Source organism: Lutra lutra, chromosome 1, assembly GCF_902655055.1.
Source record: "Lutra lutra chromosome 1, mLutLut1.2, whole genome shotgun sequence".
In the NCBI taxonomy this organism is placed as follows: domain Eukaryota; kingdom Metazoa; phylum Chordata; class Mammalia; order Carnivora; family Mustelidae; genus Lutra; species Lutra lutra.
The window spans coordinates 1,086,509-1,107,913 of NC_062278.1; the positions used below are offsets into that span (position 1 = coordinate 1,086,509).

Below are 21,405 nucleotides of genomic sequence, written 5' to 3' on the forward strand. Positions count from 1 at the left end.
TCGTCGGTTCCAGAAAGTTCACTGGGGCAGCCGGCTGATGTCCGGGACTCATTGCACTCCAAGGGAAGCTGACAGCCAGCGTCCTGACCAGGGAGTCAGGAGCAGGGGCCTGGTGGATGTCCGTGGGCCTGTCCCCAGGCTAGCGGGTGGCTGCTTTGCAGGGGGAGGCAGTGGCCAGAGACTAGCGCCTGAGACTAGCCCAACCAAAGCAGCAGGTACCTGTGTCTAATCCTGTCTAACCCTGAGCCCAGCAAGGCCCCCCATCAGATCTAGGGCCATGGTCACTGCTCCCTGCCTTCTCCTCCTGCCACCGCCCCCCACCAAGGGCAATGCAGTCCCGCAGAGTCTCCACAAAGCACAGGGTCAGAGTGAGGCCCAGCCCTTCTCCCAGCGGTCGCCAGGGAACCCACCGCAGAGCCGTCAGCGGGATGCGGGGAGGCCCTGACTGACCGCTTGCGACTCGTGCCAAGAGCTCTTCTGCGGGGCTGGCCCGAGTCCCCATGACCCACAGTGGGCGTCCTCCAGGGGCCAGCCCGAGCCCCCGTGACGCACTGAAGGGTGAAGGAGAGGCAGCACGGGGACTGGCTGCAGACAGGCACCTGCCAGGGCTGGGGCTCCAGGACGAGGGAAAGACAGTCCACGCCATGGTGGGGGAGTCGGCTGTGGACCGTGCTTGGGGTGTTTGAGAAACGGGAGACCTTCCTTCAAGTTCTGGGATGCTCCAGCCACCACGGAGGGCAGCCACGCTGCATGGGAGAGGTGTGTGAGCATGTGCGTGAGAGCGTTGTGTGGACGGGTTATGTGTGAACACGTGTTCACATATGAACGAGCGTGCATGTGAGCGTGTGTGAGTGCGACGAGAGCACACATGTGTGAATGAGTGCGCGTGTGTGCACGTGCCCATGAGCACGTGTCTGCAGCCCAGGAGCAGGGGAGGCACACATAGGTGCCCTCCAACATCCAGGCTCCCTGAGGCACCGCTGGACGCAGGAAACACAGGCCATCCTGGGCTCACAAACGCCGGGGCTGGCAGCAGCGTCCTGCTCGCTGCAGGATAGAGTGGCCCAGGTGACGTGGGTCACCAAGTCTGAAGACACAAGGACGACACGGGGCAGACGTTAAATCCTAGAACGTCGTGCTCTCCAGGAGCAGCGCGTTGGCCCCTCGGGGCGGCTGTGATGAGGGGAGGGCACGGGCGCTCCCGGCAGGTGGGGTCGGGGCAGACATCCCGCCATGACAGTCCCCCCCGACCCTGTCCCTCGAGGCTCCAGGCTCCCCACAGAGCAGGCCCAGCACCAGCGCGGGCCCTGAGGGGTCTCCCCAGGAGGCCGGTGCCAAAGGCGAGCGGGGCGTGCGGGCCTGGGGTGCGCAGCTCCCCAGGGACACATTTAGCGGGGAAGATGTGAGTTGTGCAAGCATCACAAGACCCGCTGCAAATACGGGACAGAAGCGACTGTTGTGAAATCTGGAGGCGCCGCACTTGGTCAACAAAGGCTGTTTGAACTACGTCCTGTGCCGCCACGCCGGGGCCACGCAGCGTGGTTGTGGATGTGGCGAGAGCTCCGTGCTGGGCGAGCGGGTCTGAGGTCACTGGTGCGGGGCGCCTCCCGGGGACCCCAACTCCAGGGGCCGCAGAGTTCTCCGAGCAGCATCTGACCCAGGAAGGGCTGTGTCCAGGCTGAGTGTGGGGCGGGACACGCTGTGTGGGGGACATGGCCTGTGGCACTCACGGGCCGACTCACCCCTGCCCGCACTCGGCTGTGCCATCCTCCGCTGGCCCAGCCCCGGGTCGGCCTCGTCCCTTGTCCCCTACGGCAGCCACAGCTGGGATGGCCCCCAACCCCATCTCCCCGCACTCCTTACGCCACTGGCTTCTGCCCCTGCTCATGTCAAGCCTTGACTATTGGTACGAGAGCATCTGATTTCCTCGTGGTCCCTTCTCGCCAGGTCACATCCGGGCAAGTTGTCCCATCACAGACGACCTCCACCCATCTCTCCCTCGGCGAAGGCAGGGACCGGCAGGAATGCCTCGGCCTCGAACCTCATGGTCACTTCGGTTGCATAAAAGAGGGTGAGAGGGCTTGTCGGCCCAGGTGTCGGCGCCCCACTCCCCCTCGGTCTGGAGCGGCAGGCTGGCGCCGGGCTGGGGGACCCCTAACCCTGATGACGTGTCCCCGCCCTGCTCCGTGCCATCTCCAGCCTCCAGCCTGCCTATGGCTGGCGGGCGACCCCCCAGCTCTGGGGAACTGGGCACGGCTTTCTTCTCTCACGCAGCCCACACGGCCGAGGAACGTCACCATGGCCATGGGGTCGCCATCGAACAGAGTAAGGGACCATCGGGCACGAGGTGCCACCGCCCGCGCGGGCTGTCTGCGGGACCCGGGTCCGAGAGCCGCCAGGAAGCGTCCGCGGGGAAACGCGAACCCACGGCGAGCGGGAGAGTCCGGCCAGGGACACGTGGCCCCAGAGCTCGTGACAAAATACCTCAAAATATGACAAAATACGTCAAAAATACCACAAAGGCCCCCGGCCCCGAGCACGGGCTGGAAACGGCTCTGCGCAAAGCGCCGCAGTAACGGGGTCGGGGCGTGACGTCCCCGCAGACACTCCGTCCCGCTCTTGACCCAAGAACAAACCGGAGTCTGTGGCCTGAGAGGAACAATGAAGGCTCTGTGGGGCCGGCGGCCGGGAGGGCCGGAGGGGACGCCCAGCTTCCTCCCGGAGCCCCACGCTTGCTTCTGCCAAATGTGACAAGTCACATGACGGGAGGGACTCTTCCCCGGGAACCTCGATTCAGAAAGTCTGGAAAGCACTGAAGCCATCCGCCCTCCAAGCTCCTCCCAGCGGCCGGCTGGAACCGGATCGAACACCCACACGGGAAATTCCCGAGGCCTCCAGCCTGCGGGGCTGCGAGCAGCGAGACCGCGCTGGGCTCCGGCGGACCCGGCCCAAGTGAAGTCAGCTGGAAGCCAAGCCGCCACCCAGCGCCGGCGGGGAGCCCACACCTCGCTGCATTCCTGTCTTCCCTACCTCAGAGGCTTGGGGCCATGTCACCGCCATGGACGTGTTCCACATGAACACGTTCAATATCTCCATGGTTTAAGCAAAAAAGTGACATGACAAAAAGGCAAAAGGCAATTTGGGAGATAAAATTTACAGTGGACAAACCAAAAGGACCAGTTTCTTTCATATATAAAGAGCTTGTATAAATCAATAAAAAACGGACGAACCCATCAAAACAAAAATGCAAAGAACATAAAAAGACCAGACACAAAAGAAGAAATTCAGACAGCCAAAAATCACGTGAAAAAATTAGTCTGTCTACACGAACAACCAAGACATGCACGGTAAAACACCCAGACTCCGTTTGCCTGTTTTGACGGGCGGCTGTGTTCTGTGTGTGTGACACAGAGCCCTGATACGGCCCAGCCCTGATACGGCCGGGCGTCCTTGTCCACGAGAGCGGTGGCCTGTGGCACGCCATGACATGGGTGATACTGTCCCCATCAGCACACAGGCAGCCTTTCTGCTGAACTGTTACGGACTTGGGGACCGGGCGGTCATGACCCCGGGGAGGTCCTGGGATCGAGCTCTGCACCGGGCTCCCTGCCCCCGTCCCTGCACCCCTCCCTGACTTGTGCTCTTTCTCTCAAATAAACAAATCTTTAAAAAAGAAAGAAAGAAAGAATGTAAGAAAGAAAGAAAGAAAGGAGGACAGAAAGACAGACGCAGGGACCATCTGGGGTGCTTTCCCATCTACGTCTGTGGGACACCCCCCATGAACACAGCCCCTCCCTCGCCGGGATGGCCCTGTCTGCCTTTCTTCCCGTTAATCATGTTTGAGGATCAAAACGAAAACACAAAGAGGCCCAGTTTGGTATCAAAGTCCTGCTGGCTCCCAGACCCCAGGGGTTAAGAGTTCCCGTCAGAGGTGAAAGGTCAGCTTTCAGCCCCCGAGTCACCAGGACTTAGAACAACGTCTGTCAGGCAGCCTTTGTCTGGGCAATAATTAGTCTTCTGTCCTGGGGACCCCGCCCCCCTAGGCGCACACAGGGACCCTGTCTGGCCGGGGCGCAGGGGCGTCCCAGCCGCGGGGGGCTCTCGGGGCAGGGTTGTGGCTCGTGAATCAGCGCCTGCGGAGGGTGGGAGGCTGAGTGCCGGGAGAAAGACTCCCCACCCGGGCTCTGGGAAGGCCCAGGCCAGGCAGAGGGGACAGGGGCCTCCCTGAGGACAGGTGGGGACAGCGGCCAGCCAGGGTCCCTGGGGCACTTCTGCCCTTGCTGCCCTGAAACCGAGCCGCGGACACCCGGGATGGTGAAAATGAGGACGGTCAGCAGGGTTGACAGGGTGACGGGAACCGCCGGCCTGGCCCAGGCTCAGTGCTACGCTCTGCTGTTACCGTCTTGAAACTCCCCGTCTTAGGCGTGCATGAGTCCCGTGGGTCTGGACGCAGACCCCCTCAGCCAGTGGGGCCCCAGGGTCACCGCAGGCACCACACACAGAGGGGGGGGCTCTGGCGTGGCGGGATGGGTGTCCAGGGAGGAAGGTGGTTCCCAGGGGCCTCCTGAGCGGGGGGATCAAAGGGGTGAGAGCACCAGGAGGGGGACATGCGGGAGCCTGACAGAGCTGGGACCCCCAGGGCTTCGGACCCCTGCAGGGCAGATGGCTCTGCCCTAGGGGTGGCTCACTCTGGGGGACGGCGGCACAAGGCAGGAGGCCGCTATCGTCCTGGTCCCCGTGTCTGGACAGACCCCTGCCCCCAGGGCAGGTCCCCCCCCGAGGACGGTGGCCATAGGGTTACCTGGAACTTATCAGGGTCCGCTCCTCCGGCCTGGGCCACGAAGAGGCCAGCGCCGGGCTCCAGCTCCAGGCCCCGCGGGGAGCGCGCCAACGGCACCCGCTGGAACAACTCGCAGTCCACGAACAGCGCCGCGGTCGCACCGTCCACACTGAGGGCAAAGCGCGTCCACTGGCCGGTGAAGGCGGGCAGGCGGAAGCTGGCGGCCGTGTGGGTCCGCGCGGCCCCCGGCTCCGTGTACAGCAGCTGGATCTGCTGGTGCCCGTCGCGCACGCCCGACAGCTTCACGCCCACGGAGACCACCGCCTGCGCCGCGTCCGTGACGGCGAACAGCACCCCCGCGCCCTCGGTGGCGGGCCGGACGTGGAAGTGCAGCGAGAAGTCGCGGAAGAACCGGCCGGGGAAGTGGTAGCGGGCGGCCTGGCCGCTGTTGGCATCCGGGCCGAAGACGAAGGCCGGCCCCACGTCGGGGTCCTCCACCTGGGTCACCTGCTGGGGCGGGGGCTCTCCGAGCAGCTGCAGGAGCCCCACCTCCGCGCCCAGAGTTTCTGCAAAGAAGAGAGAGACCTCTCGTGAGGGTGTGTCTGGGGGTAACCGGGCAGGCACTGTGCCAGGGGACACTGAGTCACGAGGGGCTCCCCACCCGCCTGGCACCTGCCCTGCTTCTCCAGGCACCACACGGTCCACACATCACAGCTCCCTTCCCTCAGTGCGCTCACGGGCCCCTGGAGGACGTGACAGGAACCGTCCCACCAGGGGCTGGAGGGGGCAAGGTTGTGCGGGGCGCGGCGACCCTGTCAGAGTCCCAGCCTGCCGCGGGGGCCAGGGCCTGCACTCCCACCACCCCATGACCCACGCCCCCATCCTCAGCGAGCGGGAACCGGGCTCCAGCCCCAGTGAGGGTGCCCGGGGCGCCCGCCTTGCCAACGTCAGTCACATGAAGGAGAGAAAGCCGAAGGCCCCGCAGTTCCCGGCACTCTGATCTCCGTTACTGACCTGCCTGCACACTCAACCCCCGGGGCAGGAGACCAGACCAGGAGCTGTTTCTGGGAAGCTCTGTCCTGGCATGAGCCAGTCCTGGGGTTCCAGGCCTGTGTCACCCCTGGAATACAGGGAAGCCACCCAGCTGCCCCAGCTCTGTCAGGGGCTTCCTCGGTGTCCCCTCCCCCCGTGTCCATGTGGGGCTGCCACAGCCCTGACCTGCAGGGGGCCAAGTGGCTGATGAGCCACAGGGAGACCTGGGGTTCCTTCACCAACAGACGCTCATACCTTCCTCTCAAATGCCCCTGGGAGTCCCAACCCCCACTGGTTCGCTCTCAGGAGCCCACGGTCTGCCTTCCTCCCCCATGCCCTCCCACCACATGGAAGCAGCTTGAGTCTAGGCTGGGGACACGGCCATGGGCCCAGTGTTCCCCTCATCTCTTGTCCTTCCAGGTGAGACCAAAGGCTGCTGTGGTGGGGACATGGGCCATGATCTCCATGATGCCCGTCCTGGGCCCCAGCAGGGCCTGACTTGACCGGGACCTGCCGGAGCCTTTCAGGTGAAGCCCGGAGAACGCTCCCTGGGCAGGCAGGGGCCACGAGCAGCCTGACGGTCTCTGGCTGGGAGGGTCAGGTGCCGGGGCCAGAGGGCAGGGCCCACCTCTCTGTCCGGGGAGTGCAGTCACTGTGGCACACAGGGAGGGGGAGAGCCGTGGGGGCAAACAGCAGTTCAAGGACAGACCCACACTTGAGGGATTTCCCATATGCACGCTTTACCGGCTGCAGCCGGGACTTTGGGGCCACAGTCCAGCCAAAGGCGCCAACCCAAAGGCTTTTCCCTCAAGACCCCAGCCGCAGCCTGGGTGCAGTCATTCTCCAAGGTGAGAATTACCCGAGGTTGGGCGGGGGATGCTCTTCCGGGAAGGGGCTGCTGGCCAGTGGGCATCCTGAGCAAGGCGGTGAGCGTGCCTGTGACCCTGTGCGTGTGAACGTGTGTGTGGGGGTGTGTGCTGGGCACCTGACGTCCGGCCCTGAGCAGCGGGCCAGGTCAGAGCCGAGGGAGGCAAGGCCAAACCCCAACTTCTTAAGGCAAGTCCTGTCTTGCAAAGAGCTCTTTGAGAACCACAGACAAAGACAGAAGCCACCCACATGAGGACAAGCCCTTGGGTACCCCCCAGGGGCGGTCCACGTGGGACCGTGCTGGGCATCTCGGCCTGGCATGGCCCTGACCTCCCGCCATGGCAGCACCGCCGGCCGGCCAGGGTTCCCCATCCCCGGCAGGTGAGACCCTCCCTCCCGCAGACAGGAAGTGCGGCGTGGCCGAGCGCAGTGCAGACCGCAGTCTCCTCGGAACGGCAGTCTGGCCTCGGTGCTAGGGAGCAGGGGGGCCTCGCAGGAAGACCACAGGCTCCGGGGAGACAGTGGCTACTTGATGCTCAAGGACAGACACTGCTATCCGCCCAGATGGCAGCTGCTGGGACCGTCCCCTCATCTCGCCATTCATGGGGCCTCAGCGTGCAGTCAGGGAGATGCTCTAAGATCAGGAAGCTGGACTCTCACCAGCCTCCAGGTCAGTGGCCCTGTTGTCCTGACTCCGCCGTCTCCAAAGTTAAACACAGATATGCCCACCACTGCCCTTCCTCCCAGGCAGCTAGAAGTCTCCCAGATTAATTTAGAATGCAAGAGCCACTGATGTCCTGGGCTGACAGACAACAGCATGGGCCAAGGCAGGCCCAGGGACCCCAGCGATGCCCAGTCAGCTCCTTTCTCTCCGTGAAATTCCTCATGGTTCCCACTGGCAGTCAGCCTCTAAATGCCATGGCCCTGAAGTCATGGGTCCCTTCTCCAGTTACTGGCCCTGTGAGTGGAGGATGGGGTCACCTCCCCGCAGACCTTCTGGAAGCTGCTGCTCAAAAGGCCCTGGCCCAGCTGTGGTGGGCAAGAAACCAAGATGTCTCCAAAAAGCAAACACCCATCCCGTTCTCGGAGAGTTTAGAAGAACACCTTCCTGGAAACACAGTGGGTGACATGTCTGGCAAGTGGGAGCCCCTCTGGTTGGTCCACACTCACCTAGATTAAGGAATCAGGGGACCTGGGGCACCTGGGTAGCTCAGTGGGTTAAACCCTCTGTCTTCGGCTCAGGTCATGATCTTAGGGTCCTGGGATCGAGCCCCGCATCAAGCTCTCTGCTCAGCAGGGAGCCTGTGTCCTCTCTCTCTCTGCCTGCTTCTCTGCCTAGTTGTGATCTCTGTCTGTCAAATAAATAAATAAAATCTTAAAAAAAAAAAAAGAATCAGGGCACTTGCCTAGTTGAAGACAGTTTCCCTTTCAGCAACCAGCCAGCCATGCCCAGGGGGAATTGCCCTAAGTACATGAGGCTGGTTTAGTACTCAAGATCAATGACTTTGGTCATCAATACCAGCTGGAAAGAATCACAGAATCGTACCAGTAGATAAAGAAAAAGCATTTGATAAAATCCAACACTTATGCATGGTAAAAACTCTCAGTAAACGAAGAATAAAACAGAATTTCCTCTGCCGCGTGAAGAGTATCTGCAAAGCAGCCCCACAGCTCATATCACACTTTGTGGTGAGAAACCTGAAGCCTTCACACTAAGATCAGGTGTCTCTCACCACCCCTTTGCAACATCGTGCTCCAGATTCTCACTAATGCAATGAGGCAAGAATAGGAAATAAAATGCACAGATTGGAAAGGAAAAGATAAAAATGTCTGTTTGTAGATGACATGACTATCTATGCAGCAAATCCAAAAGAACTGACAAAAAGAAAACAAAACTAATAAGCAATTGTAGCAAGGTAGTAGGATACAAGATTAATATACAAAATTCAATCACTTTCCTATATACCAGTAATAAACAAGTGGAATTTGAAATTAAAAATGTAATACAATTTATATTAATATTCCCACAAATGAATTACATAGGTATAACAAATACATATACAACACCTATATGAAGAAAACTACAAAACTCTGCTGAAACAAATCCAAGAACTAAACAATGCAAGGATGGCCCATGTTCATGGATAGAAAGACTCAATGTTGTCAAAATGTCAGTCATTCCCACCTTGGTCTGCAGATCCAGGGCAGTCCCAGTAAAAATCCCACCAAGTTCTTCTGTGGATACTGATGAACTGATTCTGAAGCTTATGTGACAGGCAAAGACCCAGAAGAGCCAACACAAAGTTGGAGAAGAACAAAGTTGAGGACCGACACCATCTAACTTCAGGAGTCACCATGGAGCAACAGTGATCAAGACACTATGGTATTGGAGAAGGAATAGACAACGAGAGCAATGGGACAGTACAGAGCGCCCAGAAACACAGCCACACACACGCTGTCCAGGGCATGAGGCCATCCGTGTCTTCAGCAAGTGGGGCGGGAACAACGGCACGTCCACACGCAAAAAGTGACCCTAGACACAGACCTCACGCTCTTGACGATTCACTCACAGTGGATCGCAGACTCAGTGCAGAATGCGAGACGATCAAACTTGGAGAAGACAACACAGGAGAAATCCTGGGGGACCCTGCAGAGGGGGTGACTTTTTACACACAGCACCAAAGGCACAATCCGAGAAAGAGAGGACGGGTGAGCCGGACTTTGTTAACACGTCAAACTTGTGTTCTGCAAAAGACCATGTCAGGAGAGTGAGAAGACAAGCCACAGCCTGGGAGGAAGCATTTGCCAACGACACCTCCTAAAGGACAGTTACCTGTAATATATAAAGAGCTCTGAGAACTCAACAATGAAACAAATGACCTTTTAGAAATAGACAAGAGACCCGAACAGAGAAGACACACAGACGGCCAATCAGTAAAGCTGCCCCACGTCCCAGGTCACCGGGGAGATGAAACTCAAACAGCGGCAACACCGCTGCACCCTTCCGAGAGCGGCCACGGTCTGGCGAGGACGGGAGCGCCTGGAGCACTTGGTCATAGCTGTGGGGAAAGCAGGTGGTGCTGCCACCTCGGAAGGAGGTTTGGTCATTTCTCCCAAGATAAAATCTGCTCTTCCCATCCGACCCGGCGATCACGCTCCCTGAGGTCCCCCCACGGCGGACGGGAACACACGTCCCCACAGAAACCTGCACACGAGGGTGGCAGCAGCTCTGTGCGTAACTGCCAACCCTTGGAAGCCACCCAGGGGCTCTTCAGCAGGTGGACGGACATGGAAACTGTCCCTCCAGCCCGTGGGAGGGTGTTCAGCGTGAAGAGGACATGAGCCATCCCGCCATGAGGGGACGCGGGGGGACCGTGAGTGTGTGTCAGAGTGACAGGAGGCGGTCTGAGAAGGCTGCAGCCCGTGTGACCCCAGCGACAGGACTCTCTGGCGAAGGCACAGCGGTGGGGCCGGTGACGGGCAGTGTTGCGGGGGCGGGGTGGGGGGGGAGAGACGAGTGGGCGGAGCACGGCAGACGGGGAGGGCAGAGGACTCTAAGACCCCGCAGCGGGGGATGCCCGTCCCTACGCAGCCGTCCCAACGCACAGAACGCCTGCCCCGAGAGGGACCCTCCCGTGAACGAGGGACTCTGGGGGATGACGACGTGTCCGTGTGGGCTCATTCACGGGAACAGACACATGACTCGGGTGCGAGATGCGGACAGTGGGAGAGGATGTGCCTGCGTGGGGACAGGGCAAGTGGGACAAGGAGGTGACAGTTTTTGACAATCCACTGAGATGTGACAAGCCACGTATCAGCAACATGCACTCTTATGCACGCACACATCATAAAATGAGAAGGTCCTCATTCATCCTCGAGACCATGAGACACTGTCTCCTCCTACTTTCCTGCTAGACTAGAGTGTAACACCCCAGTGAGATAGACGTGCAGGCACAAACGCTCAGCACCTGTCGCCTTATTACACAGAGTCACAACCACAAAATAAAAAATGTCTGGAGTGAGTGGAAAACCTAAAGTTGATATCAGAGAAGAAAATATATTGAAAACATTTTAAGAAACATCTAGGGGCACCTGGGGGGCTCAGCTGATTGAGTGTCCCATTCTTGGTTTCAGCTCAGGTCATGATCTCAGGGTCCTGGGATTGAGCTCCGCATTGGGCTCTGTGCTTGGCACAGAGTCACCTAGAGGATTCTCTCCCTCTCCCCCTACCACTCTACCCATACACATGCACGTGCTCTTTCTCTCTCTCTAAAATAAGTCCCTCAGAGGAGGTTTAACTGTCTATACCTGATGCATTAAGAGCATGCATACTAGTCTGCTGTTCAGCTCGACCCATCAAAGCCTAAGTGAAATGTTTCTGATGATTTGGAGAGAAAGTGCTAAAGGACATCAATGATCTTTGCAGAAGGTTGTGAACCCCCCGAGCTCAGGGCCATGTCCAGTCACCCGGAGCCCAAATCAGGGCTGGCAGGGACAGGGCAAACAGGTCGAGAGGACAAGTGGAGCCCCTAATGGTACAAGAAGCTGGAAATTCCTGAAAGTCTGTGTTTGCGGAGGACAAACTAGAAGCACAAGAGGACGACAGCATTTCCTGCAGTGACATGAGACATTTCTGAGACCTTTCGCCATAGAAAAGAGGGACTTTTGGGTACACAGTGAGCCCATGTATGCAAAAAAGACTTGAGCACGCGTACAAACTCATACGTGTGTGCGTACTTGAGCGCGCACACACGCATGCGCACACCGCGGTACGCAGGGGAGCGGCCCAGCACGTCTGTTCCGCGGTGTCTGGAACGTGCAAATGGTACTGTGCAGATGCAATTAACGTTCTAGCCCCAGATGGGGGAGGTTAACCAAATCTAACGGCATACACCCTTAAAAATGTGGCACATGGCAGCCCCCAGGAACTGGAAGTGGCAGGGGACACTCTTCCCTGCAGCCCCAGAAGGAACACAGCCTTGCGGACAGGCACCTTAATTTTAGCCCAGTGAGACAGATTTCGGACTTCTGACCTCTAGAATTGTAAGGTTACACGTCTGCATTATTTTAAGCTACGAAGTTTGTGCCCATTTGTCACAGCAACCACAGGAAACTCACACACACACATTTACAAAAAAGGCAAGAGTGCACGGGAAAGATGCCCCGTTCCAGCAGCGAGAGGGGCTTGGAAGTTGTGCTCAGTCCTCTCTTGTGTGGCTCCAATCTCAACATCTATGTGTTCATGAGCTATTTCTGGGATAAAATGTAACCCAGGAGAGAAGCAACGGAGCACAAGATGATGCGGCAGAGTGGTCCTAAGGGGTGGGGGTGGCAGGCAAAGTGGTCCCCCCGGGGCTAGAATTTGTGGTTCGGGGAAAGGAAGGCTCACTCTGAGCACTGACTATTCTGCACACTCTCTCCTCCATAGGACTGGGGCCACGTGTCTGCAGTACCTGCTCCTTCCAAGTAGAGCTGCCCACAGATAGCTGGCAGAGCAACCGTGCATGGAGGCAGGGGTCCCTGAGCAGTTTCACACACTTCAGTGGCAAGTTGGGGCTCCCGGAACACTGGCCATGTTGCTTGGAGGGGACGAGGCAGGACCCACAGCACAGCCTTCCCAGTCACAAGGCCAGCCTCTCTGAGTGCATGACCCCAGGAGAAGGAGTGGCTGCTGAGTCTTCCAAGAATCAGAAGATCAGAAAAAGAACTTAGAGGGAAGCCAGCATGGCAGAGAGGGAGAGGCTGGGCCAGACACCAGGAAGGGGACTGATCACAAACACGATCCTACCCTGGAATCACTGACACACACAACTCCTCGAGAGCACAAAGCTGAGCATCTGCCCCGCCACCTGGTTTTCGGATCTCTCCGGACACACGTTTCAAGACGAAAACCAACTGCATATCACATGCGACAATCACATTCTAACGTGGTAAGCCTGATCCGATATCCAGATGGGTGGAGAGATGGGTGGGTGGATGGATGGATGGATGGGTGGGTGGGTGGGTGGGTGGGTGGATGGATGGGTGGGTGGGTGGGTGGGTGGTTGGGTGGGTGGGTGGGTGGATGGATGGATGGGTGGAAGGACAGATGGATGGGTGGATGGATGGATGGGTGGGTGAAGGGACAGATGGATGGATGGGTGGATGGACAGATGGATGGATGGCTGGGTGGATGGGCAGATGGGTGGATGGAAAGATGCATAGATGGGTGGAAGAATGGATGGATCTGTGGGTGGTTACATAGAAGGGTGGCTGGGTGCATCTGTGGTTGGGTGGGTGGATTAACGGAAGGATGGGTGGGTGGGTGAGTGGATGGAAATGGGCGGATGGGCTAGCTTCTCACACGTTATATAATAGTAAATGGTAGTTTAAGACTTGATTTCTCAAGGGAAAAGGAGAGCAGTCAAACATGACTTCGTGTGGCAGGATGGACAGCTCCTTCACCAAGGGGAAGACATGGTCAGGGAGATGACCCCACATGGAGAGTCCAACTGCCACCACACCATCTTATCTTGCTCCTCCTCAGGGAGGCTGCAGGTGAGCTCACGTTTGCACGATGTCCCACGTCAGCCTTCCTCAGCAGGAAGGGATAACTGCCAGAGACAATGGTGACCCTGATGGCCACGGGGCGGACAGTCCGGGAAGCCCCATCCCGAGCACCACGTGTCTCCTTACCTGCAGACAAGCCCATCCACTGCTCTGTGCACCTGACATCCCAGCAGGAAAGCCAAAGGTCCCTGCGGGACAGCTCAGCCAAGGTCCTCAAACCACTCGTAGGTTGGCAAGAGGCGGGCGGCAAGACTAAGGATCTTTCCGTGGAGGTGGTCCTACGTTCTCACGTCAGAGTCAGCGGGAAGCCTCCAGTTACCGCAGCAGTTACGTCTGCCGTTGCTGAGTTCACGGGTCATTACAGGCGGGGGTGGAAGCCCAGCAGCCGGGAAGCCTGTACATTTGGTGGGTCCGTGACAGACGGGCTGGGCACCCTCCCCAGAAGTCAGTGCCGGCCTTGGAATCGTGGCAGTGACGAGACCTCACTGGCTGGGGCCCTGCGGCCTGGGGCTCTGCCTGCCAGGCATCCGTGGGGTGCTCACGCCCAGTCCTGAGGCTAGACTGCCCGCGTCCACCTTCCGGCTCGCTCTAGCTAGCCATGAGGCACACACACATCTTTATTCCCACCAGACCTCAGTTTCTCCCCTGCGGACAGGAACAATAGCTACTCCCAGGCTCAGAACAGGACCTGTCTTCACCGTCATTCCCAGGAACATCAGGAAATGTGCACAGAGAGCAAAGCCCAGGCTGCCCGTCACAGTCCTGCGGCGATGCCCCACTCGGTGCCCCCTTCCCCAGGGGCAGTCGCCCTGCTGGCTGATCCTCCCCCATGTAGAGGCCCTACTCACTTTTCCCTGAGGCCTGAGGGACATAGACAGACACGGCACCAGGTGCCCCACGCATGCTGCCACACGGCTGGCTCCAGCCACGGCACAGGGGCTCCCCCAACAGCTCTCTCCTCCCAACCATCTCCCTGGGCCCCAACCAGTGGCTACACGGTCTCCCTGCCCAGGGCTGGCGTCAGCCCCTCCCCAACCCGCTCTCTCTGTGGGGACAGGAGGGAGGCAGGTAAGGAAGGACACGTCCAGCAGGCTGGACAGAGCTGCGGCCTTACCAGGTGACCCTTCCACACACCCCTGCCCCAGGGTGAAGGGGGTGGGGGCCACCTCTGCCCTGGAGCCTGGGGCCCTCACGCTGGACACACTTGATGGAAAGGACTGAAACAGCGCGGCCTCAGGGGGAAGCCGCTGTGGGCAGCTCTGGTTGGGTCCTAGGAACAACACGGCACCCCCCTTTCGGTCTCCTTCCCCTACAGAGCACCTCACCCCCTCCACACTCCCCCCACCCCAGAGCCTCCCAATTCCCATGTAGCCCGGGCCCTCACTCAGCCTGGGTCCTCACACTCATCACCAGAGACCAGCCACCCACAGGGAGGAGGGGCTGGGGATTCCTCCTTCCCTTCCCTCCTGATCAGAGCCTTCCCCCTGCCCTGCCTGTCCCCATCAGGTGGCGAAATCCCCTGCTGGGAGGCCGGAGGAGGGATGGTGTTCCCAGCCCAAGCCCTGGCTCCCCCGGGACCCTCCCCAGCCAGGCCACACCCACGAGGGACCCTCACGGTGATAAATTCCTGACCCCCACCTGTGGCCTGAGGGGGCGTGGGCAGTGAGCACTGCCTGAGGAGTCCCCCAGGGCTCTGCCGGAAACACAGCCTCCCTGACAGCCCGGGGGCCCTGCCAACGTGTGCAGATGTCTGCTAAGAAGTCCCTGTCAGGCCACTCGGCTAGGCAAGGCAGCTGCGCTCAGAGACGGTCCCCGCCCCGCGCCTCCCTGCCCAGGCCACGTGAGCACCGTCTCACCCTAGCTCCCAGCCCGCACCCAGTGTGGCCAAGCCCCCAGACCGAGGAGACCGGCCGGACAGGCAGCAGGACCCACGTGTGCACAGGCCGGGCGCAGGCAAGACACGTGGGAAGGCCCGGCGCTCCCGCCCCAGGGGCAGAGGAGGCGGGCTGTGGCTCAGCGGCCTGCCGGTCTCACTGCAGTGCTGGGCGCCCACACACGGCTCACAGCCATGGCCACAGCACAGACCCTCGAGGAGGCCACTCCAGCCTGGCATCAGGTGTTCGGGCGACGAGCGCCTGTGGGAGCAAACAGCTCACCGAGGCCTCACTACACGCAGGGACATCGAGCCCCCCCACCAGCAGCCCCGGGTGTGCCCCTGCCTCCCCTGGGCCCCGGCTCTCAGGCAGCCACGGGCCTCTCCGCTCGGCACCCACCGGGTCTCCCAGAGCCGCCCGGTATGGCTCCTCTGCCACATTACCTCCTGGTAACTCCCGCTCGCACGCAGGGCTCAGCCTCCCCCGCTCACCTGTCTGTGGCTGCTGGAGCCCCTTCCTCCGCCCCTCCCGCTCCCTTCCTCGGTGGAGCTGGGCACAGGAGCCAGGAACTCACCCATGCACATCCCCCAGGGCCCTGGCAGGGTGACAGCCCCACCTTGGGGTCCACCCTCACCAGCCCAGCTCCAAAGCCCAGCGAGCCCCAGGACTGAAGAAGGTCAAGGCTGCTCCCAAGGGCAGGGAAGCAGGACACCCAGACCCCTGGAGTGGGGCCGAGGCCTTGAGGGTGAGCAGGAGCACCCACACTGCTCAGAAGCCCTCCTGGGGACGCAGAGGCAGCTGGCAGGGCCTCTCTTGGGCTACGGCCTCGCCCTGTCCCCTGCAAACCACATGGCAACAGGGGCACAGTTCAGGCTGGGGGAGAGGCCCAGGAGTGGCCCCACACTCCCAGATGCCGGCTGGGACAGCTCTGTGACCTTGGCAGACTCATTGCCTACAGTGACCCCTTGACCTTCTGAACAAGTTCTCTCCCTCCCGCATCGGGCCCCGCACCCCCCAGCCATGCAGGCTGGGCCACAACGGCCCAGAGGAGGGGCCAGAATTTGGCTGGAATCCTGGCTCCCTCAGGGAGGTCACCGCTCCGTGCCTCAGTGTCCCCTCTGGACACTGAGCTGTGTCACGGGCTCTCCCGGAGCCGTAGGGAGGACTGGACAAGCCACGGTGCTCAGGCAGGGCTGCTGCTAAGAGCTCGCGCCTGTCGTGCGCAGAGCCAGGGTCACGAGCCCTCTCTCCCCTCCGGAGCTCAGCCTTTCCCCTGCTAAGGCAGCATCTCAGCCCCTCTGCCTCCCGCCCACGTCGTGCATGGGGCGGGGGCCTCTGTGCCGGGTTCCCTGCAGCCGGGCCGAGCTCACCTGGCAGGCCAGAGGGACAGGGCGGGGAGGAGAGCCAGCCAGTTACCTGCACCCGGCCCGATGAACACGCAGTAGCCGTCCTCCCGGGCCGGGAGCGAGGCGCAGGGGACCGGCAGCCCGCCCCCGTCCAGGTGGCTCCAGCACGCGTCCTCCAGGGCCTCGCAGAACTGGCGGCAGGGCGGGGGCGCGGGCAGAAGGCTGGCGGCACAGGGTGGGGCCAGCAGCAGGCAGAAGAACCAGGCGAGGAAACGGTGGCAGCGCGTCTGGAGGAGGCCCCCCCAGGCCCGGGCGGCGGCCTGCACCTCCTCGCTGCTCCCGTGGTGCAGGTGGTTGGGCAGCCACGAGCGCCCGATGCCCAGGCGGCCGCAGACCGGCAGGGAGGGAGGCAGCGGCAGGCAGCGGCCAGCGGTCCCGGGCACGGGCTGCCCAGTGGGGGTCAGCGGGGCCGCCCCCAGCAGCGCGGAGACACCAGCAAGACCCGGCCCCACAGAGTCAGCCCCATAAGGAACCCAAGCACCCCTGTCCACAGTTACAGAGGAGAGTGAGATCCGAGCCGCCAGCGTCGGGGGGTCAGAGGAGAGAGCCAAGGGAGAAGCGAGGGCGCCCGGGGGACCCGCCACCAGGGCAAGCAGACGTGGCGAGGGCTTGCTGATGTCAGGGGGTCGGTGCCGCTGGCTGGGACGGGCTGCCACGGGCAGGAGTCCTCCACTGTCCGGATCCTGGGGCTGCCCCGGAGATGGCTGGCTCCCCCAGGGAGGGGCCCCACCCAGCGCGGAGGACAGAGAAGCTCTACCTGGAGAAGGTGGTGGCAGCGAGGGCCCGCCCGGGAAGGGAGGCAGCTGGGTGGGCCCCGGCGGGGTGCCGGCCTCCATCCTTGGGGTGTCTGGAGAGCTCGGGGCCATACTGCCCAGCCAAAGAGCGGTGGCGTTCTCTTGGGGGGTGCTGGAGGGCCTGGCCAGTGTGAGGGGGGCTGCGGGGGTCACAGGGGCTGGCGTCTCTGCCGCGGGGGAGCCCGCGGGGGTTGTGGTGTCATCCCACAGCTGGACAAAGCTCCGGATGCCCTGAGCCACATGCAGGATCTTGGCTCCCATGCCGGCAATGTTCTCCTCCTTCATGTCCGGGCCCGCGGTGGAGGCAGCGGGTGTGGTGGAGGCCCTGCCCTGGCCAGTCTCCAGCCTCTCCACGGGGAGTACGGGGTTGGCAGGGGCTCTCCCCTGCTCCGAGGGGCCATGCTGGGGGGCCGAGTGCGTGGTGGTGTCCTCCCTGGGCTGCACATGGGGGCTCTGCGGGGGCGCGGAGACCAGTTCACCCGGGGGCTCGTCCGTCCTAGTGGACCACAGCCAGTTCAGGCTCAGTAGGTTAGCCTGGGCGGCGGCGGGGCGGTAGGTGAGCAGCAGCGGCGGCAGCAGCGGCAGCAGCAGCAGCAGGCCCACGCGGCCGCAGGGGTGACGAGCCATCAGTGCTGTGCGCCCCGGAGGAGCCGCGGGCGGGGTCTGCGCGCCGGGGGCGGGGCCAGATGGCTCCGCCCTCCCCGCCCACAGGCCGCGCCCCTCCCCGGCTCCTGCAGCGGGGAGGCTCTCCCCCCACCTCTCCCCTGTCGCCAAAGGGGAAAGGCTCTAGATCAAGGTGACAGGCTCTGGGGCGACTTCTCCCGGGTCTTTGCAGCAGCCACAGAGGGAGAGGCTCCCCTCCCTCCGGGACCTGGCCCTGGGAAGGGGTCTGCTGGGGCTAGGGCAGGGGCTGGGAACCCCTGGACAGCCCCGGCCCACATGCGTTCGGAGACCCTGGGGAGAGCCTGGCCCGGGGCCGCCAGTCTGTGGCCAAACCGGAACTTTAAAAAATGCTCAGCTTCCCAGTTCTTGCGGAACAAGTGTTGCCTCTGAGACCTTCACCAGCCAAAGACCCAGAGGGCGGGTCGTCCATGCACGCCGGGGGCCAGGATCTCGCCTGCTCAGACCCCAGCGCCCTCGGGACACCCCATCTCCATCTGGCCCGAGCCACTGGCTGGGCACCACCCGCGCCCTGCTCTGCACTGTCCTGTCCTGAGGGTTTCCAAGCGAACCCCAGGGCGGCTCCAGGGACAGAAGGCCAAAGCAGCTGGTGTCCGGCAGGCAGACGGTCACAGGGCTGGTGGACACTGGAAGTGCGATGGGCAGAGGCACGTCCCAGGCAGACGTGGGTCTCCCCGTTCCCTCTCCCGGACCTGTGTAGAGCAGGGGCTCTGCCTCTCCTGGGTGCCCAGCATGGGGCTGGGTGCTGGGCCTCTTCCAGAGACAGTCCCCGGGCCACAGGGGTGCAGGGGCGGTGGGCTTCCCTGTCCACATGAGGACCCCCGGGGGCCTTGACCCTGTGAATCGCGCGGGGCGCAGGCGCCAGCTAGCTTAGGAGGTTCCTGGCTCACGGCAGAGACCCCAGAGGAGGCAGAGCCAGAAGGCACTGGCACACTTACACAGACACCCTGGCTCGCCCACGCACACTCACACCCATTCATGCCGTCACACACACGGCTTTTGCCATGACATTCTACTTCAGCCCCACGTCCCCTCAACACCCCGTCTTCCCTAGGCTCTGGCAGGGGTCTCAGCCCACCCTCCCCCCGGGACTGGGTTCAGCCACGTAGCCGCTATGACGTGTCCCCAGCTGTCCCCAGCTCAGGGCACCGTGCATGTCATCAGTCAGCTACCGTCCAAAGGGCAGGGCCTGGCTGTTCGGGTCAGAACTCGGATTTCAGGGAAGAGGAACACTGTGTCCCCTCTGCAAAGTGGGGCCTTCCATGTGCAAACATGTGTCTTGGTGAGGCCGTGTTCCCAGCATAAATCCCCACAATGCTCAGAATTCTGAGAAACGTGCAGAGTTGTCCTTTGCTTGAAAATCCACTAATGTGATTTTAGGCCAAGAGTGTCTCCGGAAAATCTCAGGACAAAAATTCCAAAGGCTCTCTCCCTTCTCCCGCGCACCTGGGCACATCCATCTGAAGGTGGCTCCCTTGTCCCTCCAGGTGGCCCTGGGCCCACTCGCCGGTGGGGCTGGCCCTGCAGCCACTGGCTCAGCTCGCCTCTGGGCAGAACAGGGACCCAGGCTGCACCCAGAGGGACGGCGGCTTCTTCCACAGTGGTACCCACACCGCAACCCAGCAGGGCTCCCCTTCACCCTGCTCCCCCAACCCACGCCCTCCCGCTCCACACCCTGCCCTCGCTGCCGCCTTCCAGAAGCCACCTTCCTCACCCCGTCACCCCAAAGCACTGCTAGAGCCTCCTGCAGTCAACTTCACCGGCGTGGCCCCGCCCCCAGGTCTCCACTCCCTCCAGTGAGCAACTCAGCAGGCACTGTCCCGCAAGCCTCCTTCACACGCACTCACACTCACGTGTGCACACGCACGCATGTTCCAATGCACACGCACACACATGCTCACTCACATGCTCACCAATTTACACCCACACAATGCACACTCAGGCAATGTTTACAGGCAAACTCACGTGTCGTCCGTCCCCACACATGCACCTGCCCATTCATACCCAGACAACGGCTCTCGGAAAGCACCGTGGTGAAGATCAGCTTCCCCTTGCCGGCTCCTCCAGCTGGGGCTGCCACAGGCCCCTTCCCAGCCCAGCTCCTGGGGGACACACACCACAGGGTCTGGATCCCGAGGCTCCGACCTGAGTTCCGTGTAAAGGGTCCCGTCTGGCTCGTGCCATGGGAGTCAGGGCTTGGATAATCACTCCAGGTCACCCATGGGGACAGAGAAGCAGGGGGCATCCATTTAAAAGTCACTGGTTCAGGGCACCTGGGTGGCTCAGTGGGTTAAACCCTCTGCCTTCAGCTCAGGTCATGGTCTCAGGGTCCTGGGATGGAGCCCCGCATCGGGCTCTCTGCTCAGCAGGGAACCTACTTCCTCCTCTCTCTCTGCCTGTCTCTCTGCCGACTTGTGATCTCTGTCTGTCCAATAAGTAAAATCTTAAAAAAAAAACAAAAACTCACTGGGTCAGGTGCTAAATTTCTGAAAGCACTTGGTTTTCCAAGGCTCCCAGCCCAGAAGTCACTCCTTGTGGTCCACGAAAACCGCCCCACTGATCGGTGCCAGGTCCGGGCCACAGACCGCAGACTCTGCGGCCACGGCAGGGCCCCCAACTGAACACCGCATCAGAGCCGCACCTGCAAGTCCCTTGACTACTTGGACAGCTCCAGCCCGAGCCTCAGGGAACAGGGCTTGGCCCCCAGGTGGTGATGCTGAGTCAGGACTCGGGGTCTGTGAGCACCGAGCTCCCTGCCCGCAGCCGCCAGCCCTCATCGCCCACTCTCACCGAGGCGCCCGTCCTGAGGCAGGCGGCCGACACGCGGGTCTCCTGCTGGTGCCACAACCCAAGTCGCTCCCCAGGAAGTGTCCCAACCTGGGTTTCCCTGGGACTGAGAACGGAGTGTCTACAGGGAAACGCAACTCTCTCTGAGCACCTCCATGCCCCCAAGAGACAAAGGAGAGGGACCCCCCCAGGGATGGCTCAGCGCTCAGGTCGCTGTGGCCGGAAAAAGCCCCCCAGGGCAGCAGCGCCCTGTGTGCAGAGCATCCCCCGGGCTGAAGCGCCAGAAGCCGGCGGGAGGCATCTGCACAGACCCCGAGGTGCGGGTGCGCAGGGGCACACCGACCCGGCCCCCACCCGGCTCGCCCACGGCCGTCACAGAGGCATTTCCTGCACACCTGCCGCCCCCAGAAGCCCAGAGCACGCTGCCCGCCTTGCCCTTCCCTCCTCGAGCAGCCCGGGTGGCCAGATGCGCCCCTGCCGCCCGCCAGGGACTTGTCCCGTCTTGCTGGGCCGCCTGTTTTGGATTCCTGACTGATGTGGTCTTTTATTTTCGTTTTTGAAGGAGCACAAACACCCACACGTGAGCCGCGAGAATCGGCCCTCGGAGGCACCGGAAGATGACGCCACCTGTCCGA

General features: G+C 61.5%; 1 protein-coding gene across 7 annotated transcripts in view; it reads right to left on the reverse strand.

The window, feature by feature from the left end:
• COL18A1 (collagen type XVIII alpha 1 chain) overlaps nt 1-21,405 on the reverse strand; it is an 87,222-nt gene that overhangs the window by 31,682 nt on the left and 34,135 nt on the right. For 2 of the 7 annotated variants that reach the window (XM_047718114.1, XM_047718106.1), the window contains exons 1-2: nt 16,519-17,971; nt 4,802-5,346 (exon numbers count right to left, since the gene is read on the reverse strand). In XM_047718114.1, coding sequence (XP_047574070.1) covers nt 4,802-5,346; nt 16,519-17,929 — 1,956 coding nt within the window. In that variant the 5' untranslated portion in view covers nt 17,930-17,971. Of the gene's footprint in view, nt 1-4,801; nt 5,347-16,518; nt 17,972-21,405 lie in introns of those variants that run through there. The other 5 variants (XM_047718120.1, XM_047718129.1, XM_047718100.1 and 2 more) reach the window with 4 other exon arrangements.